This window comes from Galleria mellonella, unplaced genomic scaffold (genome assembly GCF_026898425.1).
Source record: "Galleria mellonella isolate WM207_F2 unplaced genomic scaffold, CSIRO_AGI_GalMel_v1 utg312, whole genome shotgun sequence".
Classification (NCBI taxonomy): Eukaryota; Metazoa; Arthropoda; class Insecta; order Lepidoptera; family Pyralidae; genus Galleria; species Galleria mellonella.
The window spans coordinates 9,019,837-9,047,279 of NW_026442074.1; the positions used below are offsets into that span (position 1 = coordinate 9,019,837).

The 27,443-nt window shown below is 33.6% G+C and overlaps 1 protein-coding gene across 1 annotated transcript; it reads right to left on the reverse strand.

The window, feature by feature from the left end:
• Window positions 1–831: 831 nt before the first annotated feature.
• On the reverse strand, window positions 832–20,784 carry LOC113515040 (alpha-tocopherol transfer protein-like). Its single transcript, XM_026899168.3, has 8 exons — window positions 20,615–20,784; window positions 12,600–12,755; window positions 11,902–12,061; window positions 8,081–8,139; window positions 6,320–6,516; window positions 5,378–5,488; window positions 4,355–4,457; window positions 832–1,884 (listed from the first exon to the last, which is right to left on the reverse strand). Exons 2-8 carry the CDS (start codon window positions 12,736–12,738, stop codon window positions 1,733–1,735), a joined length of 921 nt encoding a protein of 306 aa, XP_026754969.1. The 5' UTR covers window positions 12,739–12,755; window positions 20,615–20,784; the 3' UTR covers window positions 832–1,732.
• Window positions 20,785–27,443: the final 6,659 nt, after the last annotated feature.

Consider the following 27,443-nt stretch of genomic DNA (forward strand, 5'->3'; position numbering starts at 1 on the left):
CACTAGCTACTATTTGCTGTTGAAAGTGAAATATGAATTGTGATTTTTATGACTTTGAACTAGTGTTGTGAAGTCTCTATTTGGTCGCTCTGTATGATTTCATTTCATTGCCAATCGAGCTTAGTCGATGACTTACGAATTAATCCGAATCACAGCGACTATCTGCCATTTAGATTTATTGTAATTTGTAACACTCTGTGAAGCGACATAGTTTTAATGACTTATGATTCGGCGTAGCATATTAAATTTTACCTGTGCATAAATCATGACGTATATATTAAAAAGAGTCTAGTTTCTCTATTTTTTCTCTAAATACTTATAGTTTATTGTCTTCATCTTCTGCCTTTATTATCTCTTGTTACATATGTATGCTATTATAACTATGTATATATAGATTTATCTATGCGTATATGTATTTGTATGTTACAGTGCATTATCTGTCTTTACTATTTTGTTTTCAATATTATTTACCCAAAGATTAGGAAGAGAACACTTTTTATATCACTAGGTCTAAGTTATTTATAGTAATAAATCGTTTTGTATGGTACAAAGTGTAATTAAATAAATAAATATACCTAAAAATGTTAATACGAAAGGTAAATATATTAGTATATGTCTATAAATATGAGTATATGGAAACATCACCTCATAATATAACGTAAACATTATGTTGATTCCAAATAATGATGGAAGGTCAAGCCAGTAAAATGTATGACAATAGATTACTAAATAGCTTATGAAATTTGCAATTTTATAACCAAATATTGTATGTTTAAACTAAACAATAATTAAGATAAGAATATAAAAGAAAACCAATATAAAAAAGATAGTATTTAATAGTAAAAAAAAAAATCTTAACGAAAACACAAAACAAAGTTTATAACATATCTACAATGAACGCAGTATGCCTTGAGCAATAACTTTGGTTGACAATAAAACAATTTATAATAAGAATTAAACAAGTGGTAACCGATGAAGCGACAGTAAAAGACGCTAAGAACAGTACCTCATCAAGGAGTCAATAGAAATATATTCTTTTAAATCGTTATATGTTTATTTATACAATACAAACATAAGTGATATTACATGCCACAAAGTTGTAACTAGAGATATTTAAATGCAAATACAATGTATCAGAAATTACTTTAACACCTTCCATAATGTTAAAACAATATGACAGACTATGATTACGGGTATAGACTAAAAACAAATTATGAATAATAGTGTCAATTCAATTTGTTATTATGGATAATTCCATTTTTATATGTAACATTATTTTATTATAATTTTTATGTTTTGTTTATGAAAATCGAATAAAGTATCTAATTAACGTAAACTTTTGAATATTAATATGATAATTTTTAACAGCAAGATAGTAGAAATGTTATTATTTGTCCAAATTCCAAGTAGTACTTATTGAAGTTAATAACATACCAAAAGAAAGAATTCTATAGACACTTGTAAACCAATCATTAACGATGATGAGGTACTCTAACCTATTCTGAGTCTGACAAGTGACAAATATAACAATTATGAATACGTTTACATTTCGCTCATTGGCGTAAACAATCACTTTTAGCAAATTTAACAGCGAATTAAAAATTCTGCTAATATCACATGTGTTCTAATGAGATATAAAACACACGGTGTCGTTACTTCCTGTATGATTGATAGAGTAAACATATTTATCATTGATATTACGCGTCACTTGTACCTATAGACTGTCTTGAGATCAGTCAATAACTAATTGACGGAAGGATCCATCTATGCCAAACAGTTCATCATAGTTGGTAGGCTTTCCTGGTCTTAACTCTTCGTTGGCCTTCAACTTCTCTTGTTCTGCGAACCATGGTGTGTATTCTTCTAATTTCTTCACCCAAGCCTCTGCAATAAGATTATTCATCATTATTATAGGCGTTACATCTATGGTTAAATTTTAAATATATGATTGGGCCTTATCGCGACGCGATTACAGGTAAATAGTATCTACCTATACCTGATTATTATTGCTGACGTTTTTATTTGGACTGTACCACGTCGTGGTTACGGGAAGACTGCAGTGAATAGTGTGTAGGGTGGACATAGACAACTTAATAATGTAACGGTGGCCGGAGAAACTGAGCAGGTTGCCAGTAGGAGACGCCGCGCCGTTCATTTTAATCTTCGTCGAAACGTCGGCGATAAAAATTAGATATGTAGGTATTAGTTATGTCGCGTTAAGTCTCAATTGTGAATTTAAAATATATATAAACAATGCCAAAGTTTAATTATGTTTAAATTGTCTTCAAAAATAATGATTTTGATTAATTTGGCCTTTGATAATATATGAATTGACAGTTCAAAACTATTACAACTCAGGTATTTTTTTTTATGGGACATGATTTATAATATATATAATTTGCAATGTCAAACAAGTTGATGCCCATTTTATTTCTATTACTCACGTATGTATAGATTTGGAGACGAAACAAAGGATCTTAAAATATAACTGTTGGGAACTTCAATATTATTTTACAAATATTATTATAATACATTGCTTACAATTCAAACATCTTGGGTAAAGCAAATAAGACCATATGATGCAGAATACTTGATTTGTGACACTAAATATATATTTGTCCCTGTAGTTAGGTAAGTAAACATTAAGATTTTTAAAGAACATCTATATTACTGGTTATTTGATAATTTTTTTTTTGTTTAATTCTGCTACCTTTTTGTTCATGTATGTTTATACCCAATCTGTGAATTATTTATGCAACATTAACCGTCAAACGGTTAACACCAGGCTCCGAGCAATGACCTAATAATAATTTGCCCGAAGATGCCTCATTTAGAAGTGAAACACGTGTTGCAAAACGTGCGTGAACAAAATGACAGTCGAAGATTAATAGCTAATATGGAAGGCTGTGAAAACTCTGGTAGTAATAGTGGTGGTCAATCTTCGAGTGTTGGCAGTCACACATATACTAATGGTAGTGGAATTAAACAAAATAATTCTAATTAAATAACCAGTGATATAGACCTTTTTAAAGGTATTCGCGAGTACTGTAAATTTTTGTTTCACTTAGTCCTCCAACTGGGACTCTCCAACAAACATGCTGTGTTATGAGAAACCAGATAAAAGAAAATCTGGAGGCATCACCCAGAACAGAAGTTATTCACCTGATTTCAATAAGAAGGAAGTTTTCATTTCTGTTTGATTTATTTTTTATATTAGATCATAACTCAACTAGCATCGTAATTGATTTGTAAAATCCTTTTTTGTTTGAAAGGATATATACATTTAGAGATTGGTTCCATAAAAATATTTTCAAAATTGGTTCAGGAGTTTAGTTTTTACAACAAAATAACTAATTTAAGTTGATGTTTTTTGTAGAAATGTGTTAAATCATTTTTTTAGTGTAAACAGAGTATTACGAGTCGAATAGAATATGTATATGTATACATATATGTTTTGTTTCAATAGAATTTAATGAAAATATAAACAAACCAATGGTTATTCTTAATACATAAGATATATAAATCAGTCTATTGAAGTCCAATAGTAGTAAGAGTACTAATAATTCAAAAAGTTGTGTTTCACAAAAATAACTGACTTCAATCGTGACAAATTTAATTATTTTGAATAAAAAATCGAGTTATATTGATTTGAAAATTAGACTACTCAATAAATTTTGATGAAATTTCTATGAGACCAAACTAAAAGTACATCTTTTGACATAAAAAAAATTCAAATTTTGTTTTTGACTAATGGTGTTGTAAGATAACAAACAGAAAAAATACAACCGAACCGAGAACCTCCTCATTTTTATTTTTTATTTATTTATTCTTTATTGACCACATTACAAAAAGATGTCTGGTACAAAAGGCGGACTTAATACTATATAGAATTCTCTCCCAGTCAACCTTTGACAAAACAAAAACCTTTGTTTGAAATTGGATTAATTGATTGAATTAATCCAGTTTCAAACAAAGGTTTTTCGATTTGTTATTAAAATTATTTTGAGCGTTTCTGTATTAATTTTAATAAAACTTGGTTACAAAGGTAATATAATATAATAAAGGTAGTTTAATTAACTAAAAGTTATTATTATTATTTCAGCCCTTAATGTCCACTGCTGAACATAAGCCTTCCTCATAAGGGGAGTTTTGTTAGTAATTGTCATTAAGTGAAAGAAATAATTAAGTTTAATTGATTAAAAGTTATTAAGTTTAAATGATTAAAAGCCATTAAGTTTAATTGATTAAAAGTCATTAAGTTTAATTGATTAAAAGTCATTAAGTTTAATTAATTAAAAGTCATTAAGTCCTGTTAAAACAAATTATTTGCTATAATATTTTGTATATAACTTACTGTGGAGGTCAGCCATTGTGCCAGCGTTACCACCAAACTCAGCTGGAAGCATTTCTTTAGGTACGTATTTGTATAATTCATTGGGATCCGAGTGAAGGAAGATCTGGAATACACAATTTGTAAACGTTTACTGTCAATGTTGCATTAAGTCTGTCTTTAAAATCATATACTACTCGTATGAATGCTTAATAAAGTTATCTTCTCTTACTATTTTTATTTCTTAGCTTATCTTAATAAATAATAAACTTAATGATGTCTGTACATGGAAGATATAGTGAAAAAATTTATGTAAATGATTTCTAAAGGAGAGATAGAAACCAAAACAATATTTTTTTTAAAAATGATGTATGTCGGTCTGTTTCTTTAAATCTTCTTATGTGTTCCAATTTACAACCTTTGAAGGAAAGGCATTTTGTTAGTAATGGGAATCTAACAGCCCCATTTCTAGCAATATACTAGCAATTCTTGACTTTTACGTGGTTCGTTTTGTAAGCCACCGTGCTTAATTCTTGTAGAATACATAACTTACTGGTGTTTCACCAGTGTATATTGATAGAACAGGTGGGGATTACCACTTCATTATCACACATTAAAGATCTAAAATCTTCTAGAAATCTATACAAAAGTATGTAGTACTAAATAGCATGGGCAAAGAACTGTATAAGGTTCATTCAACTCATTGTTGACAGAATATTGCTCCTACAAAATTTTGATATACCTACCATAATTGGTCAAATTATTATAAACGAGAGGGAGACTTTACAAAAATTATATGCTTGGATCTATCTTACCGTGAAGCAGTTGTGTTTACATGTCTGTGTTTCGGTTTAAATATTAGGATATGGTAATGAAATTACAAGGTACAGAGGCATAACACCTAAGTCCTCAGGCATGGCAACGTATAAAGAGTAACGTAGGCGTTATGTCTATAACACTGTTCATGTCTATAGGCGTCGGTTGCCACTTTCCATCAGGTGGGTCGTCAGCTTGTTTCCCATTCTAAGTTGCATAAAAAAGTCTTACCCTGTCTTTGATCTTGTCCTTGATGAATGGTTTTACGAAATTGACAATCTTGTCCACTAGTGGAGATATGTTGATGACATGCACCTCCTTTAGTTTTACTGGATATGCTTCCTGTTGATCATTAATGATTGTATAAATGTGGATCCTTTAATTAATATTATAAATATGAAAGTAAATTTATTTATTTGTTACCTCCTAACGCCTTAACCAATCATTATGAAATTTGGTATGTACCTATACATGTACTACACGTGATAGAAAAGGATATATGTTCCTTTTTATGCCGGTTAGTAATTATATCTCGGTTACGCGGACGAAGTCGCGTGTAAAAGCTAGTACTTATATAAATCAATAAATGTACTTATTGACTAGTTTTTACCCTCGACTTAGTTCGTACTATCGGGATGTATTAATTGATTTAAATATAAAGTAGCCTATATCTTTCCCCATCTTAAATACAATGTGTAAGAATTATTTCAACCGTAAAGCAGTTGTGTTTGCATGGCTGTGTTTCGGTTTGAAGGGTGGGATATGGCGTAAATTTACAGGGTACAAAGGAATAACACCTGAGTCCTTAGGAATGGCAATGCATGCGGGGTATCATGGGCGAAACAGTATACTCTGTTATGGCCATGGTACTGCTCATGTCTATAGACGACAGTTACCACTTTCCATCAGGTAGGCCATTAGCTTGTTTGCCATTCTAAGTTGTACAATATATATATATATATATATCGAATTTTGTGGCAATTAGTCGATCTGCTAAGGCGCCGAAAGGTAATAACATACAAACTCCACGTCTTTATTAGCAAAAATCTATCTAGGCAATTCTTTTTTGTTATTGGGCCAATATTAAGATATTGTAACTAAAATATATAGACAGATATTTGTATATATTATCCAATTTTACTTATGAAACTTTTCACAATATTTTATACCAACCTGTACACAAACTAAAAACTTCTTCACCAATGTTGGGGTGAATTTGGCGAAATGCGTAGGTGTAGCCACTGACGCATCCAAGACGTAGACATCGCCAGCAACGCCTTCCTTCTCTTCTGCCAACCTCACATCACCAAGCATCAAAGCCAGCTTGAAGGCGTCAGCAACGTTTGGTGTTTGCACATCTTTGTCGAGACCTGGGAAAAATCGGCTCTTAGCTCTTCTGTAAGGCAATCTTTTTTTATACAACTTAGAATGGCAAACAAGCTAACGGCCTACCTGATGGAAAGTGGTAACCGTCGCCTATAGATATGAGCAGTACCATGGCCATAACAGAGTATACTGTTTCGCCCATGATATCCCCCATGCGTTGCCATTCCCGAGGACTCAGGTGTTATTCTTCTGTACCCAGTAAATTCACCCCATATCCCACCTTTCAAACCGAAACACAGCCATGCAAACACAACTGCTTCACGGTTGAAACACGAATGGGACAGAGGTACCCAAGCAATCGACTTATGTACAAAGTCTCCCTCTGGTCAATAAAAACATGATTAAAAATACTCAATGACTATCCGGGATACTTCTCCCGGAAATTAGCGTAAATGAATAGAAACTCTTTATTGTTACCTTTAAAAAATGACCCAGGTTATAAAGATTGACAATATGTACGTAAACAAAATTACATGAAAGCAAGATAAAGAGACAGCAAAGTTCCTGAGTTCCTGGTATCTAGATTAATAATAATAATAATAAAGGCCACTAAATCAAACCAATTGTCTAGTCCTCAAGCCAGGACACCTTTTTTATGTGAAATCAGAGCACTCGAATCGTAGCCAATGCAGAAAAGATCATTCCAAAATTGACTCGACCGGGAATCGAACACGGGACCTTATTTACACAAAGCAATATGCCCACCAACGTTCTATGTTAAATATTAGTAGTCCCATAATGGAATAATTGATATTTGGTACCCCGTCAGCGGATACCAATAGCGCAGACGGGGTTACCATTCTATTTTTATTTATAGTAAAAAAATTGCTTGATGTTAAATAAATTTATATACGAATATATACGAAACTTCGATAATAGTCACTTATAAATATCTGCATATTTTTAGAATGGAATAGAATAAAGGGAATCGTCAATTAAATACGATCGTACTGCTGGGTTCGGGATGCTGTTATCTGCTTAGAAGAACCCGCAAGAAACTTAAGTCTTTAATTATATACAAGGTGATTTTATATTTAAATTCAGTTCTATTATAAGTATTATTAAATGGAAAATAAACAAGCAAACATGAACACAGCAGTCTATGCAAACAGCACCCGTTCACGAGTATGACGGATGAGCCAGCTATCATTGCTCTCTACTATGTTTTAGGGAACTCAACGACCCGGCACATTGCTTCGCGACTAAGTGGCGTGAATTTACAGGGTACAGAGGAATAACACCTGAGTCCTCAGGAATGGCAACGCATGAGGGGTATCATGGGCGAAACAGTATACTCTGTTATGTCCACGGTACTGCTCATGTCTATAGGCGATGGTTACCACTTTTCATCAGGTGGGCCGTCAGCTTGTTTGCCATTCTAAGTTGTAAAAAAAAAAACTTTATAGTGACTATTATTATTAACACTTGTAAATTATAATAACAATAAAATATATATTACGTCTCATTCAATGTTAAAAGATAATAAATACAGTAATACCTAAAACAATACCATAGAACGAGATAGAAGATATTTTTCAATGATATTACCTCTCATGACGGTCACCCGTCGACCCTCAGGCGTAAGACCGGGTAGGGGTGGCATATGGCTGGAAAATAAAATATTTCAATTTGAAAATTAATTTGTCTTTATTCAAATAGACTTGTTTATAAGCACTTTTAAATTGTTATTCTTTACTAGTAGCCCGTCCCAGCTTCGAACAGATGGAAATTTTTGCATTTTAAAAAGTGGCCATTAAGACTGCACACGCGACGGAAGCTTAAAAATGGAGTAACTTCTCCCGTTTTCCCTTCACTGCTGTGCTTCTATTGATCGTAGCGTGATGAAAAGTATACTATAACCTGCCCAGGAGTATGAATAATAATTGTACCAAGTTTCGTTAAAATTCGTCGAGTAGTTTTTGTTTCTATAACGAACATACAGACAGACAGATAGACAAAAATTTCACTGATTGCATTTTTGGCATCAGTATCGATCAGTAATCATCCCCTGCTAGTTATTTTGGAAATATATTTCATGTACAAAATTGACCTCTCTACAGATTTATTATAAGTATAGATGGATGAATGCAAGGTTTGGAAAGTTGTTATCTATTGAGAAGAAGTCGCAAGAAACTCAACAGTTACTTTTCTTAAGTACACTATCGGGACTTAACGAGATGAAAAATTTTGAAGGTAAGTAGTACTTTACTATATTGTACTACATACCTGTTTCTTTACTGCCGACATTTCCCGATAATGTACTTAAAATGTGTGTAAACAACGCGAAAGTTTAAAATTAACAAATTATTTTTTTTATATCTCTGTAAATTTTTTTTTTCTTTTGATGGGTGAAAATGGTATGGTAACCCCGCCTGCGCTAACGGGATACGCTGGCGGAGCACCAGTGAAGGGTGATAGATGAGAATGAAAACAGGCCAGTTAGCCCATCATGATGAATTCATCAGGAATTAACCATGATAGTCCAGGGAGAACCGCGAGGAGGTCGACCTGGTTGGGTATATTGCTAGCAATGGGATCTCAGTCTCCATTACTAACAATTCTTTTCCCCCCTCTCTGTTTATATTGTGCGTATTTATTTAAATGTCAAAATTACACAGCCCTCTGACTCTATGCACGTTTGTTATTGGAGTAATCGTTTAGTGTGTAATAGGCATTGTTCAATAAGTATTTCTTAATAACAGTATTAAATTTATTAAAAAGTAGATACAAAATATCCTTTGGCATTTTTTTTTTATACAACTTAGAATGGCAAACAAGCTGACGGGCCGTCAGCTTGTTTGCCATTCTAACTGATGGAAAGTGCCATGGACATAACAAAGTATACTGGTTATACCCCCCATGATACCCCTATGCGTTGCCATTCCTGAGGACTCAGGTGTTATTCCTCTGTACCCAGTAAATTCACGCCATATCCCATCCTTCAAACCGAAACACAGCCATGCAAACACAACTGCTTCACGGTTGAAACACGAATGGGACAGAGGTACCCAAGCAATCGACTTTTGTACAAAGTCTCCCTCTGGTATCCAGACGGTTGTAACTGAACATATAGGGTCTTTTTTAAAAGATGATAATGAAGTAACCGCCTAGATGACGATGATGAAGTCTGTTGGGCCATCGTGATAAATTTCCCAGGAATTAATTACGATGGTACCCATGGGGATCGCGTGGAGGTTCTTCTGAGAGTATATTGCTAGCAATGGGGCCACCTAGACCCAATTTATTAATACGTGTATGGCCAATGTAAGAATGAATGTTATAAGCATTCATTATCGTAACATATCATATATTCTCAACCTTTAATTGTAAACTGTTGAACATATTGGAGCCTCCCACCTGTTGAGCCGTTTGCTAGTAGTTGTCAAGTTTGGCAGATGGGTTACCAATCGTAGTTAGGCTTCGGTGATGTTTAAAGAGTGACGCTGCTGCCCATCCCTCGACCATTAATTGCACTTAGTCGCCTCTTACGAAACCCACGGGAATGAAAAGGTTGGCCCATAGTATTCTTAGTATTGGCTTGAATTATGAGTACATTATGTAGAATTACACTTGATATAAATTATGTGACAGGGATATTGTTGGTAAACTGGGATATTTTTTATGCCCAAACTAATTTATATTCTTTTCTATCTAAAATACTGTATGTATGATAAACTTCATGATGATTGGTTCAGCCATTAACGCGTTAAGAGGTAATAAACAAAGTGACTTTCGTATTTGCAAGATTATTAAGAAATTTATTTATATATCTTTACTATTTTTCTGCTTGCTACTTCGTATGCATGGATTTCAGAAGTTGGTAAACCAGTGAAACAGACCATTTCAAGATAAAACATATCAGATTCTAAGTTCGTCTAACTTAGAATCTGAGTTCTATGTTAAAATCTAAATCTGATTCAGAAACACAATTATGAAAACCGTATAATAATTTGGTGCAATAGTTTTTTCATGATGCCGGAACAAACATACAAAGGGACAAACAAAATTTCTAAAAAAAATATTGTTTTGGTATCTATTGATTTAATATTATTTTTTTCTTAAATATTAACTATGTACAGACATCGTTTAGTAATAATTTTATAATATAAGTAAGTAATAGTAGTTTTGACTAAAGAAATTAACTGTATTGACGTATTATAAATTTGACAATGAGTGACAGACAAATAATTGCATTATAATAATAGTTTATTTACTATCTACATGTTTAAATATTTATTAATGTCATATTTAAGAGATTTTCAAATGATTTACATATATGTGTTTATTATATATTTATTATATAATTTATATTTTCTATAATACTTCAAATGGCTAATAAGCTAATGGGCCATTTGATGGAAAGTGGTAACCGTCCTCTATGTATACTAAAAACACTATGAACGTCACAGAATATACTGTGATTCCTATGGCATCCCACATAAGTTATTATTAATGAGGACTATAATGTTATTGACAAATTTAGTGTTTCTAATGTACTTTTCTAAACTAAGTATATTATAATGAAGAATGCTCAGACTTTTTCTTCAAAATTGAATAAATTTGATCTTTCGCCTTTATAATATTCTTAGTTGGTAAATTTCTTTGTTTGTAATAGTAAAAATAATAGTTAACATTTATTTAACAATAACATTATTAACGTTTAACATGAGCTGTATTTTATTTTATAAATTCAACGGTGAAGCAGTTATGTTTCGGTTTGAAGTGTGGGATATGGCAGTGAATTTTTTTTTTTATACAACTTAGAATGGCAAACAAGCTGACAGTTACCTGATGGAAAGTGGTAACCGTCGCCTATAGACATGAATAGTAGTATCATGGACATAACAGAGTATACTGTTTCGCCCATGATACCCCCCATGTGTTGCCATTCCTGAGGACTCAGGTGTTATTTCTCTGTACCCTGTAAATTCACGCCATATCCCACCCTTCTAACTGAAACACAGCTATGCAGACACAACTGCTTTACGGTTGAAACACGAACGAGACAGAGGTACCCAAGCAATCGACTTTTGTACAAAGTTTCCCTCTGGTATTAATAGCCTACAGAGGTATAACACCTTAGTCCTCAGGAATAGCAACGCATGGGGGGTATCATGGGTGAAACAGTCTACTCTATTATGCCCATAGTACTGCTCATGTCTAGAGGTAACGGCTACCACTTTCCATCAGGTGGCCCACCTGGTCAGCTTGTTTGCCATTCTAAGTTGCATAAAAAAATCATGCAACACCGGGACTGATGGCTAATATAAAATAAATAGGTACAATAATGGTCAGTAATATACAACATAGTGCTACGTAGTCTTTTATAAAGAGAAATTAATTAGAATTTGCATTATATTGGAACTTACACCATGTTCAAAATCTCCTGGAGTTCAGGGCGTGTGACGTCACGGTCATTGAAGAATTCGGGCACAGCTGTGCGCATAGTGAAGTACATGTCCAGTTTGCGCTTGGTCTTCTCCAGAGAGAACTTACAGCCACGAAGGAAGGTCATGATCCGCTGATCATCTGCAGGAATAATGATATGTAATGGAATATGAGATACATAGTTTAACTATTCCGATAAGAAAGATCGAATATAACTTGAAAGAAGATTGGATAAGAAGGATAGTTCCAATTGCCAATAATATAACCTGTCAGATCAATCTTCACGCGGTTCTCTTGATAATTACCATGGTTAATTTGTGATGAATACTTTACGATGAGCCAACTGACCTGTATTTATCTTTACTGGAATCACGCCATTAAATAAATTAGTAGAGACAGGTGCACCACTTTATCTATCTGCTGTCCAAAAAATGTGATATATTATTATGTATAACACATTTTTTTGGACAGCATATACTTTGCGTGCATTTACCTGGGTTGTAAAATGGGCTGTTCTTTAAAATTTTGCCCTTACACAAAATCATGGAAATTTTCAAAAAATCTAGCCACAAAATTTCAAAGACTGTCAATGTACTAGCAACTTCTCTTGTGTTGCAATTGTTAGCAACGGCAGCTCTAGCTTGAATAATAAAATCTTTACCTATTAAAAAATCCTTACCAAACTCATCAGGTAAATGGGGTTGTTGCTTGAGCCATTCTTTAATGTGTGCGAGGTCTGCGTCTTTGGTCTCTTGGTTTTCATTCAGCTCCTCCCTGATCTTCTGCCACATCTCACCAGTTGGCTGTTCTAGAGTCATCTTGGCTTTGACTGGTTCTGAAAACAAACGTTACATGTCTATTTAGAACGTACAATGTAAAATCTCAGCAAGTTACCTACTTTCTTAAAGTCCGATTTTTTTCAGTTTTTACGTACAAAATGTATTGATTTTTGATGACACAGTAGGTTCAAGGAAAGGAAGTAGAACGTGAGTCGGGGACAGCTTTATCCAATAGTGGAACACCATGGATGGATTTTTAAAGTAATAGAATTAATCATCATTATGTCAACCATTAATTGTCCACTCTTGAACATAGCCCTCCTCTTGAGGGGTTTTGCCAGTAATTGCCATACTTGGCTGGCATGTTACCTACCACCAGGTAGGCTTTGGCAATGTGTAAAGATAGACGCTACTGCCCATCCTCCGACCATTATGTTCCCTTAGTCGCCTTTTACAACACCCACGGAAAAGGGGAATGGGATTATTAGTAATGGGACTAGAGGCCCCATTGCTAAAAATATACCTTATCAGGTCGAACTCCACGCAGTTGCCCCTGGAAACCATCTTGATTGTTTTTTTATGAATTCATCACTATGGGCCAACTGACCGGCTTTCATCCTCACCTATCACCTCTTACTGGGGTATCAGTATATACCGATAGTGCTGGCAGGGTCACCATGCCATTTTCACCCAAAAAAAAACACCCGGGGGAAAAGAAGAGGTAGCCCATCTTATGTCGGAACCACATGGGGCTAACCCCATAAAATAACTCTAAAGTTATTTTATACATACATATATTGTGTCTCATCTCGAAAATTTCTCTATCGTCTATACTCGATTTACTATCGAATTACAACGTAAATTAAACTACAAGCCTGTAGCTTCATAGCAGAAATACATAATTTAACTGTAAGAATAATTAATTAATGAAATAGTGCATGCGATGATAATATACATAAACTTTTCATGGAAATGTTTTTTTTAAGGCAACGGGTATTAATTTCTTTTCATCACGTTTCTTTTTTGATGGGTGAAAATGGTATGGTAGCCCCGCCTGCGCTAACAGGATACGCTGGCGGAGCACCAGTGAAGGATAATAGATGAGAATGAAAACAGGCCAGTTAGCCCATCATGATGAATTCATCAGGAATTAACCATGATAGTTTCCAGGGGGAACCGCGAGGAGGTCGACCTGTTTGGGTATATATTGCTAGCAATGGGATTCTCAGTCTCCATTACTAACAACCCCTTTCCCCCCTTTTCATCATCTTGTTTGCTATTTTGTGTTGCATAAGAAATTTTGTTGGCATCTTTAAGGAAAACTAAAAAAAAATATGCTGATATCAGGGCAGTGTAATTTTATTAAATTTTTTTTAATAACTACTTTCGTAGCCTTAATAGATTCTAAGTAGTATTTTTATCTATTGACAAAGAAAAAATTACTTCTAATATTGAGAATAATTATATTGCACCATTTAAATAATAACATCTCGCTAGTATACAGCAAGACCCCATAATTTCATTTCACAAGCGTCGATTTACGCCATCGTTTTCCATGGACCTTGACGTTGCGTTGCGTATGCGCAAATGCGAATAATACGATGATTTATTTTATACTAATTTCTTTGTGCAAGTTTTTTATGCTACTTCCAAAGCGAATGTGTTTTTTTAATAGGTAATAGAATGGTTACTCCGCCTGCTCTATCGGTATATGCTGGCGAGGCTCCAGTGAGGGATGATAGATAAGCATGAAAGCAGGTCACTTAGCCCATCGTGATGAATGCGACAAGTGTTTAAAATAACAATGGTTTCCAGGGGGAACTGCGTGGAGGTCGACCTGACAAGGCTTGTTAGTAAATTCTTTTCCGCTATAAGCGAATGTGGTTCGGGCATAGTGGGAACAGTGTCAGGTGAAAGGTTGCTAAACAGATAAACAATGCAAATATGGATAAATATAGGTACCAGAGAAGACCTAGATTAACATATTATGGGCACGTAGACCGTGTTCTTTCGGAAGGACAAGTCAAGAGTTTCTGAGATCGACGTGCATGCATAAGACGAGTTAAGAAAGCGCAGGAAACAAGAGATGTATATAAGGACAGACGTCTTTAGCACTAGGTTCGAAATGATGATAGATTCAAATGGAAAACAAGCTGACAAAGCTTGATATGAAGTAATAACCTTTATAGATGTGAAAAGTAATAACCGAGCATCATTGATATCATAGAATACACTGTGACACCTGGAGTACCTTTCATACGTTGTTATGGACTACTGTGTACCCTATTTTATTGCCATATTCTACCCTTCTGCCACTTTCACTCTAAAAATTGAAACAGAATCATGCAAGCATAGACGCTTGGCGGTAGAAAGGAACACACGTGGAGGTATCTAAAAAGACGACTTTTGTATTTATAGTATATAATAGTCTTCAAGTCCAGCGTGTGGTCCAGGCATAGAACGGGCCACCCTTTCCATTTTCATAGGTATCGTAGGAACTTAATGGTCGAGGAAGGGCAGCACCGTCCCATTTAAAATATCACCAAAGTCTAACTGCGGTTGCTAATCCGCCTGCCTATCATGCCTGCCATGACAGCTACTGGCAAAACCCTCGTTTTTAGAACGGACGAAGTTACGGATAAAGCTAGCATATACATAAATAAATAAATAACTTCATCAAGAATTGCATCTCAATTAAAAAAAACATGCGCTATCTACGTTCTATGGTATTGGAATAGTAGATTAGAGTTGCCATATTAAAATGTTTCCTCAAAACGAGGTAGGTACATAATTTGGTAAGATCTTTATCATTTATTGAATTAATGAGCACGAATCTGTGGTGTAGTGTGATGCGATCATGTAGTCGGTATTAGAGCATAAGGATTTCACCAATACGTAACAGTTAAAATAACGTTGTTAAAAGTCACGCGACTTACACAGCGTAACGGTTTTCGTGGTAGCAAAAAAGTTATTTTAATGAGTTTTTTAACCAATTTAGCTTTCACCACAACATTGTTAAATAACGCCTTTCTAGTAATAATGCTCTGATTATTAGAATATATAATTTAAATTTATTTAAATTATATTATAATAGTGATATTTCATAAATACTGTAATTGGTATAAATGAAAACTTCATTGGTTCAAATTCCGATGCAAAAGATACCTACGTTTAAAACTGTTCAGAGTTCTAAGTCTTTTATGCAGATACCTTAAAGACAAGGCATGAGAATAGTATAAGAAGCAAGCGTCGGTTATGTCTTGATTGATTACATGATAATTCGAGATGTAATCACATAATACTTTTCCATTACCTTTAATACTGTTCTTTAAACTTTTTTCCATAAGAATCCTGTGTTCCTTACATAGTTTTCTATTTCGAAAAGATATCTATTCTATGTCATATTAAATAGACTTTTATGAGTTTTATCTTTAAGATTTAAGTATTATTAAACTTCATTATCTACTAAATGTAATATATTATTCACTGGTTTTTTTTTTTTTTAATATGACTTGCGTGTTAACACTAAATTTATACTAGCCAACTGATAAAAATGTATAAAATTTTTTAGTAACTGCATATATATCATGTAATGAAAAACATTCACTAATATAAACAGATATATTAATGAATTCAAATGTTTGTATTGTACGGGATTCGATTCCCGGTTTTCGATTCTAACTACTTTTTTTTACACAGGGGCAAACGAGCATACAGCTCACCTGATGGTAAGTAACTATCGCCGCCCTTAATCATCCGCAACACCAGAGGTATTGCAGGTGTGCTGCCGGCCTTTTAAAAAGGAATATGCTCTTTTATTGAAGATTAAGATGTCGTATCGGTTCGGAAATACTGCTACTGAAAGTTGATTCCAATGAATGGTTGTGCGTGAAAGAAAGTGCCTTGAAAAACGCTCGGTTGAGAACCGCCATTTATCTAGATAGTTGGGATGGAACTTTAGTTTGTGGCGGGTTGTACGGTGGTGAAAATCAGCAGCAGGTATTAATCTGAACAATTCTTCAGAGCACTTCCCATGATAAATTCGATAGAAAATGCACAGAGATACAACATCTCTACGCAGTTTTAGTGGGTCGAGTCGGACAGTAAGGCACTGATCATCAATAATTCGAGTCCCTCGGCTTTGAATGTTGTCTAACGGGAGAAGCTGGTACTGTGGCGCTCCTACCCATGGGTGAGAACAGTATTCCATAATTATTAGTAAATAAGACAGTGTGTTTAACCGGTTTACCACAAAAGTTGTATATTTAAATTAATAATTATGTACTTGTTTTTATGATCTATTTATAGCGTACAGTGCGGTTTTAGAGATATTTCCTCCCACGAGCGCTCAGGTTATAGAAAGAGCTCCCTGTCGAGGTTTTTCTAAGAGGCTACAGCATGGGGTCCTTCAAAAAAAGGATAAAGAGGTTCCTTCAGGGTCTGCAACGCGCGCGTAATACCTCTGGTATTGCCGGCGTTCATAGGCTACGGTAACCGCTTACCATCAGGTGGGCCGTATGCTTGTTTGCCACCTCAGTAGTATAAAAAAAAAGGCTACAGCATGGCAAGTTGTTAAACTAATCGCTGTATCTTTTGTTCTAGTGCAATAAAGAATATATATATATATATATATATATATATATATTTTATTGCACTTGTAAACTACATTGTTAATGCGTTCATAAATATTGTAAGCAAGGGTGAACTTATCTTTGACAAAGATCTCTTTCAGTCAACCCAAAACAGTTGGAAAGCACGTCGTTAGCAGGCAGCTAAAGTGCAACAACTATTTATACTCCGAATATGAATAACTAATCAATACATAAACAAATATACAAATAAACAGTTAATTGTGTTTTTTTTTTTAATTTTTTTTTTTCATCAAAATACAATACATCAAAATCAAAGTACAAAATGAAATTAAATGTATCTACTTTATAACACCAACGCCAAGTAATATGAGGGTAGTTTAGGCAACGAAAATGTTTTATGAATATGAATATATTTTATGTTTATCGTACCTACTCATAAATATTATGTTTTATATAATGTAAAGGTAATAATAGTATTATTAATTATATTTCCTTAATCTACAAAATATATGGATTTAAATGGATATTAATAAATACATATTGTATTAGAATGTTACATATGTATATTGCATTTTACTTGCTGATAATATATATAGCTTTCTATATGTGAAAGAATTTTTAAAATCGCTCTAATATCTCCATTATCTGTCTAAATATCCATTATAAAAAAAATCTAATCTTTACTCACCATAATATTCGTTTAGACATGCTTTTAATGGTCAAAATTAGAGTCTTCACCAATTCTATTGATGGCCTGAAATTATATATTATTTTCCTATGTAATTGTCTATGTAACACATTTCGTACCGGTTGTTGAACCGTATCTAACGATGTCTAAATGATACACGTGCGGAAGTCACGTAGAATATTTTTCGCTTTATTTGTATCAAAGATATTTTGCTATTGTTATGCCAGTAGTGTTTCATTGGTGTTTATTATATTGATTCATTTCATTATTGATCATGATTCATTTGCTGATTGGTATATTTGATCTTTTATTTATATTTTATTTTTATTTATATTATATTATTTACAGGGTACAGAGGAATAACACCTAAGTCCTCAGGAATGGCAACGCATGGGGGCTATCATGGGGGAAACAGTATACTCTGTTATATCCATGGTACTGCTCATGTCTATAGGCGACGGTTACCACTTTCCATCAGGTGGGCCGTCAGCTTGTTTGCCATTCTAAGTCGTATAAAAAATAATATAATGGGTCACTCCTTCCTTTCCCGTGAGTGTAGTAAGATGCGATTAAGTTCGTACGGGTAGATAGAATTTTATAAAATAATATAATACTAATATATATTTATAGACATACATATATAATATATGTATGTCTATGTTACTAGCCGATAATGTAGCTTCGTATAGGTGAAATAATGTTTATGCAGGCGGGGTTATTCCATTATCACCCATTAAAAAAAATGGACGCCACAGAATATACTGTGGCACCCATGTATTTGTCATATAGGCAATTAATATAAAACATGATTAGGATTCAGTTAAACATCTTAAATCGCTGTGTAATCCTAACATAGAATAGGCCACCCCTTCCTCTATCGTGGATGTCGTAAGAGGCGACTTAAGGAACTTAATGATCCAGGAATGGGAAGTACGGTCTCTCTTAAAACTTCACCAAAGCCTAACTGCGGTTGCTAACCCGCCTGCCAAGTATGGCAACTACTGGCAAAATCCCTCAATAGGGGAAGGTTTATGTTCAGCAGCGGATAGTAACGGCTGATATCATCATCATTATCATGATTAGGATTCAGTAAATCATCTTTTTTATATGCAACTTTGAACGGCAAACAAGCTGACGGCCCACCTGATGGATAGTGGTAACCGTCGCCTATAGACATGAGCAGTACCATGGACATAACAGAGTATACTATTTCGCCAATAATTCTCCCCATGTGTTGCCATTTCTGAGGACTCGGGTATTATTGCTCTGTACCCCTGTAAATTCACGCCATATCCCATCTTTCAAACCGAAACACAGCCATGCAAACATAACTACTTCACAGTAGAAACACGAATGGGATAGAGGTGCCCAAACAAACGACTTTTGTACAAAGTCTCCCTCTGGTTCTTAAATGGCGTCGTAAACTACTATAAATAATAAGTTCGATGTCTCTACGCAAATAAAGTTTTTGTTTACAAAGACAGCAATTTATTTTAGGTCAATAATATACATATAAAAAAAAAAATTTCTAAAAATGCTTCGGTAAAACTGCCCAATGTTTAATTAAAAAGTATCGCTTTTAAAATTGTATTAATTTTGTTATATGTTACTTTTATCAAATAAACCGCTTTCGTTTTATCCATTTCATTTAATTACATTTATTTCAGACATTAGAACATCCAAAAAAGAGGTTAAATATTTGAACAATCTGTGTGAAAAGCGCTGCGTTTGTTTACAATTGGTTGACTGTTTTTGAGATATTTTTTGGTATTCGGCGCTCCATCTAATCGTTATTTTGGATGTTTGTTAATCTTTTTACTCTATCTAGATATACAATTAGCGATTTTCCTCGGCTTCGCATGGTTTTTTTTTAATAAAATTGATCTCATGTTACTGGCTGATAATGTAGCGTTATATAGATAAAAAAATCTTTTAAGTTTTTATTGAGTGTATCCACTGCAATAAATTTAAATCTTCCCTCTTTTTTATATTAGTATTACCATTAAGTATATAATAAAATAAAACTTGTGGATTTTAATTTATCAAATTCCAAACAATGCCAAAGATATAAATAGGTAATAACAATAAATTAATGTTTGTAAAAGGTTTTAATTTAATATAATACAATTTAATATAATTTGTGTACAATAAAGAATAAAGAAAAGAATCTAATACTTTAATACATTTGAATATTTAATATATTTAATACCATGATTACAGTTTCTGCACATTTATTTATTGATTTATTTATTTTAGCGGTTTTTATTAAGAAAACTTACTCGGAAACTTTCTAAATAGGAAGATTCTTATTTCGACTTGACGTACACGCGATACATCTATGCGATATCATTGTTAATTGTGGGACGAGGATTCTATCTTCAATTAAAAAGATCAATTCTTGTATTAGTCACATACAATTTTTACCAAGTTCGTTGCTTTTATTTTATAAGAATCTCTAAAATTATTAAATTCAATTTTTTTCATTCGGTTTTACTTAAAGATGAATCGGATTCAGCCATAATTTAATTCGTTCCACTGTACTCTTTATCATTTACTTGTTTAAGTATCTTACCAAACAGACATCCACAATCACAACACTAAAACACCCATAAAAATAAAAAAAAGTAACAATCACCTTTGAATTCGAATATCAAGTCACACGCCAAACTTTCAACGATAAAAACACTGGCACTTGAACGCAACGTGTTTGAGTTTTTGAAAATCACTGTATGAAAAAAAAAGTTAAAATTTGAAATCTATGGAATATTCTTTTTTCAAATTCGCAGCGCGGGCAAACGCGCTCTTTCGAATGAGTCCGATTCAGCCAGTGGGCTCCTTTTATGATTTCGTCACGCGATGTGAACGCGGCTGCAATTGCATTTGGGGGGAAGTAGCTGGGGTGTGTAGAATTAGACATAAGGTTTAGAGCTTCTTCACGTGTTTCCTTGGTTTATAAAAGTAAACTAAAGTATTTTCTTCATTTTGTCGGTTTTTTTAAATCGAGTTTCTCTGCCGGCATTAGTGACGGATGACGGATGAGAATGAAAAAGGGCCACGAAATTAATAAGAAATAATCACGATAGTTTCTAGAAGAACCACGGTCGAGAGTTGTTGTTAACCATAGAGTATATTATGAGCAGATAGCCTCCGGAACTGATAAAAAAAAACCCTTCTCAATTTTATTGTATATACCAAATTAAGAGTCGTAATTAATTTAAAATCCATGAACGATGTGGAACAATTGTACATTTATTTCCTTCAATCAAGACAATGCTAATTTTGTATGAACAGTAAAAATATTAAAATTATATGTGGCCAGTATTTAAAAAGGATTAGCATAAGACGTTAAATAATTATTTTGTCAGTTTTAATTTAGATTTATTATTTTTATTTGAGTATTTTACCAGAAGGAGACTTTGTACAAAAGTCGATTGCTTGATTACCTATGTCCCATTCGTGTTTCTACCTTGAAGCAGTTGTGTTTGCATAGCTGTGTTTCGGTTTGAAGGGTGGAATATGGCGTGAATTTACTGGGTACAGAGGAATAACACCTGAGTCCTCAGGAATGGCAACGCATGGGGGGTATCATGGGCGAAACAGTATACTCTGTTATGTCCATGCTACTGCTCATTTCTATAGGCGACGGTTACCACTTTCCATCAGGTGGGCCGTCAGCTTGTTTGCCATTCTAAGTTGTATTAAAAAAAAGATTTTAAATTAGAAACTAAAAGGAGATTTCTTTATTACTACTGACTACAATGTGGTACAAAAAGCAAGTGTAATGTGTGTAAATTTCAAACAGTCAACATTTGAAAAATGCAGAGATACTCGAATAGAAGACATTTAGTGCAGAAGTTATGTGTAAAAGTTATCTGCACTTGTGTCCCACACGTTGCCCCAATTGACTCATTGTTTAAATTTTACGCTATATCAAAATCACAAACTTTACATTCACCTTATTGGTAGTTAGGCAAACGGATATCGAGAGACCTAATGTAAATTTGACTTAATATTATGCATGCATAACGTAATGCATATGTTCATGTAATAACGGAGTAAAAATGCATATGTCATCACTTCTTTTTTACCAGGATGTCGTAAAAAGCAAAGAAATAATCATCATACTGGCGCAAGAGGAATGATAATTTAAAATCGTGTTCCAAAAAATAAAACCGACTGCAATTCTGTTAGTAATTTTGATTTAATAACTAAACTACTCAATTGATTTTGATAAAATTTCTATAATCCAACTAATCTGTAACGATATCTTTTTAGATTAAAAATTATTTATTTATAGGATCACCAACATCAGGTAAAACGAAGTATTACAATACACTAGTGGATTTTTTTTGATGGGTGAAAATTGTATGGTAACCCACCCCGCCTATGCTAACGGGATACGCTGGTGGAGCACCAGTGAAGGGTGATAGATGAGAATGAAAACACGTCAGTTAGCCCATCATGATGAATTCATCAGGAATTAACCATGATAGTTTCCAGGGAGAACCGCGAGGAGGTCGACCTCGTTGAGTGTATTGCTAGCAATGGGATTCTTAGTCTCCATTACTAAAAATCCCTTTCCCCCCACACTAGTGGATTAGGTCTAACCATTCTTATATTTAGAGGCAACTACATCTTGTTTTGTGTTTGAGAAATATTAAAATGGAAGAAATCTTAAATTAATCAGAAACTAAACGTTATGAAGTTTTCCTTTATACCACAAAAGTAGCGAACAAGTATACATTTTAAAATGTTTTGTATTTTGTGAGGGAAATAAAGAAAATAAACAAAAAAAAAAATAACAATACACGCGAGTTGATACACGGGGAACAGCTAGTTTGAAGTATGATAAAACGGAGACATGATAGCTAAAAATCTAATTTGATGGCGTACCTGACAAAAAATGTATGCGTCATCTATGTACCGGTGTAGGAGACCAGACAAGAAATATGAAACCAAATTTTCTATTTACTGCATGTAAACTGGAAGAATTTGTTGAGAAAGTAGGTATTTTTATATCGTCGCGTTTTATATGAACACTAGCGATCTGCCCGGCTTCACTCGGGTAGATAGGGATTTAATTTAGTATTTTGTATTAGCTTTAAAAGGCAAATTTTTGATACCATGAATGGTAACGATTTGTATAATGAGTTTTTCATTTTTTTGAAAATAATATAGATCCTATATTACTTGCTGATAATGTAGCTTTGTGTAGGTAAAAGAATGTTTATTATCAGTTAAGTAGTTTTTGAGTTTTTCCATTAGAAATAAACATACAAAAAATCAAATCTTTTCTCTTTATAATACTTCTATTACGCATAGATATAAAAGACATTGTAGTGTGGTCCCGGTATAGGATGGACTACTCCTTTCTTATGAGCGTTGTAAGATGCAGTTTTTACCGTGAAGCAGTTATGTTTGCATGGCTGTGTTTCGGTTTAAAGGGTGGGAGTGAATTTACAGGGTACAGAGGAATAACATCTGAATCCTCAGGAATGGCAACGCATGGGGAGTATCATGGGCGAAACAGTATACTCTGTTATGTCCATAGTACTGCTCATGTCTTAAAGCGACGGTTTCCACTTTTCATCTTGTTTGTCATTTTAAGTTGCATAAAAAAAAGGCGACTAAGGGAACCTAATGATCGAGGAATGGCGTCCCCCTTAAAACATCATCAAAGCCTAACTGCGGTTGCCAAACTGCCAGCCAAGCGTTGCAACTACTGGCAAAATTTTCCTTATGGGAAAGATTATGTTCAGCACTTAACGGCTGATAAAATAATAAAAATAGAAGATCAAGTCGGTTTCTGAAATGGTGTCTGATGAAGTTGACAGAAATCCCTGAATAATAATGTCAAAATTGTAATAATAACAGTAATTGGACAACCTCCGTGGTACAGCGGCAGTCACGTTCAGTCAGTATAAAGAGGTTCCGGGTTCAATTCTCGGTCGGACTAATTTAGGAAAAAATCTAATTTTGGGTGTTTAGGTTCGTAAACCCGTTACTCATAATACAAAAATGAGAAAGAATTCGTTACCAGGTTTTTCATGACGCAGAAAATCCTTAAACTGAAATCGGTTTTTTTTTTTTGGGGAACGCAATTTTATTATTTTAATGCAACTTAGAATAACAAACAAGCTGACGACTCACCTGATGTAAAGTCGTAACTGTCGCCTATAAACATGAACAGTACGCTGAACATAACGGAATATACTGTATCACCCATGACACCCTTTATGCGTTGCCATTCCTGTTTACTAAGGTATTTTTAAATATGCTTTTGTACCCTGTAATTTTATTGCCATATCTCTCGCTTGAAACTGAAAAATAGCCTTGCAAACAACTGATTCAGAGGCAAAAGCAGACGACTTTTGTACAAAATCTCCTTGTGGTATATTTAAATATTTATTTATTTATTACATTAATCTCATATGGATTCATACTACATAAACAATTATAGTGCTGTGTGATCCCGGTATAAATTAGGCCACCACTTTCTTTCACGTGGGTGTTTTAAGAGGCGACTAAGGGAATTTAATAATAGAGGGATGGGCAGCAGCGTCCCTCTTGAAACATCTCTAAAAGCCTAAATGCGGTTACCAAGCGTGACAACTACTGCCAAACCTCCTCTTATGGGGAAGGTTTATGTCGAACAATGGGCAGTTAATGGCTGAAATGAAACAATTGTAGTACAAATAGACACATAAGTACCTTTTAAACATTGTAATGTTGGTAATATTGATATAACTGGTAATATTACAAATCTTTAATTTGAAAGATTGTAAAGGTCGAATAATAAATAATATTTATCCGTTATTCGTGTTTCAACAATACAGTTGTGTTTATTTTCATCTAGATGGCGCTGCATCATATGTGCAAAATTTATTAATGTATTTATTTCAATTATGACAGAATTAATTAGTATAAAACCATCTTTAGAAAAAGGTAACACTGTTAACTATAAAAATAATCAATAAAACAGGTACAGAATTGGCATATATACCACGTAACATACAACAAACAAACAAACAAAAATATACCTATATGAATTGACAGGTTCCTAATTTTTTTTGTACTAGGTATGTCAATGCGCCTTTTATTCCAAATTCAAAACATTTGAAGAAAAATACAAGAAGCCGGAGCGAAAGTACTAAACCAAGGTCGTAAGTAATTTTCTTTTGCATCACTCATTTTTAGGGCATGCAGCCACTGTACACTTGCACGCCACTCTCTTACGAAACGCATATGCACTTATTGCTGAAGCGGTAAGGTTCATTATTGAAATGTAAATTCGTTGGACGTTAGAATACTTCGAAGAACATAACGTGTAATGCTGGGGCTAATGACCGTGAGTCACCGTTGTGGTTGTTATGGTCTAGGTGACTACTTATTGTGTGCCCATTGCTAAGCGACTTTAATAATATAAGAATTCGCTCCAATCCAATAGTTACTACATTATAGAATAAGCAGAGTTTGCTTAGAAAAGAAAAAAATCAAGTTCGATTGTGGCAAGACTAGTAATTTTGATTTAAACACCAAACTATTGAATTTGTTTTTGATGAAATTTTTAAGAAAATAAAAGAATTTTCCAAATCGGTTTATAAACGACGGAGTTCTGAAGTAACAAACATAAAAAATACAATTAAATTAAGCGCTTGATCCTTTTTTAAACTCAGTTTATAAATGTAAATTAACTGAGAATGGAGCGGATGGGCAGCAGCGTCCCTTTTAAAACATAAGGCAAAATTCCCCTAGGAAGAGGCTAATGTTCAGCAGTGGACGGTTAAAAGCTGATATGATGATGATGATAAAAAAGGTTTTGTTCTGCGACTAAAGTTGCAACTTTAATCATGACAAAATTAGAGTGGGACCGATACAGGAGCGACATCTATCGATTGGAGAATGATTTATATACATACAAAAATGCAGAAGAAGAAAAAAAATGTAAAGAAAGTTCCAAGAGAAGGAGATATGGTTTTTCATAGGTAGTTATTTTTTTCTACCTATCAATTTTGTAGATTCTTTATTTTTGTCGAAATGTTCCACGCATACTAATTTTATCAAGATTGAAATCAATGTTTAGTGAAGCAACTATTACGTTTAAAGGGTTATAATAATTGCAATTGACTATTGTCAAAGATATGACGTAATATTTACACAAAATAGTAGAACTGAGTAGTTTTCCTTTTTTGAATTCGGTTGAGAATTATATTATACGCCAAATTTAAATCAATATTTACTTCAATTATTTATAAGTTATATATGATCGTAATACATAATTATCATCATCATCATCATCATACCAGCCATCAACTGTCCACTGCTGAACACAAGCCTTCCGCATAGGAGGAACTTGGCCAGTAATTGCCATGTTTAGCAGGCAGGTTAGCAACCGCAGTTAGTTTTGGTGATGTTTTAAGAGAGAGGCTGCTGTCCATTCTTCGATCATTAAGTTCTTTTACCTCTTACCACATCAACAAGAGAGGAAGGAGTGGCCCATTCTATGCCAGAAACACACGGCAATGCATAATTATAATTGTACTGAAATAAAAAAAAAAACCTGCTAAATTTTAACCAAAATTTATTTATAAGTAAAATAATTATACATAGTAATACATAACTATAATTAAATTACTTAAAGAAAAAGAACTCAAAATATCGCAGTCATTTCAGAACGCTGTTTCATTATACATATGGTTATTACCCGTTGCAAGTAACAATTAAAATTAATTCTGATTGTATCATAGTATTACATATTACGGAATACAAACGTCAATTTTCATTTTAAACAATGTTATATATTAACAGACTTTAAAAGATCTATGGTAATATTTAATTATTTAGTAAAGAGATAATTAAATTACCAGAGGGAGACTTTGTACAAAAGTCGATTGCTTGGGTATCTCTGTCCCATTCGTGTTTCTACCGTGAAGCAGTTGTGTTTGCATGGATGTGTTTAGGTTTGAAGTGGGGGGACGTTTTACACGGAGGAATAATATCTGAGTCTCTCAGGATTATGGACAAGAGGGACTGTTAGTATCATGGGCGAAACTATTAGTCTGTTTGTTCATAGTAATATCATGTCTATAGGTCGACTTTCCATCGTGGGGTCTGCCTTGAAACCATTGTAAGTTGTATAAAAAAAAAAGGTGTATTTAGAAAAAAGAATAGATAGATAGACAGATACTCTTTATTGTTTCCTCCAGAAGATTACAATAGTAAACTTAATATAAATACAAACAATTATCATCCATTACAAAAAAAAACACTAGATACAAAGACCTTACTGTATAATGAAGGTGTCGTTTAAAAAGGTTAATTTCCTTTATAGTACTGTTATTAAATGTTAAACCCTTAAGCGTTGTTTTGTCCGTCTGTCCGTTAGTCACAATATATTTTAAAAATGTTATTAAAAAACATATATTATCAATCTTCTATCACATACATAGACATAAGGAACTGTT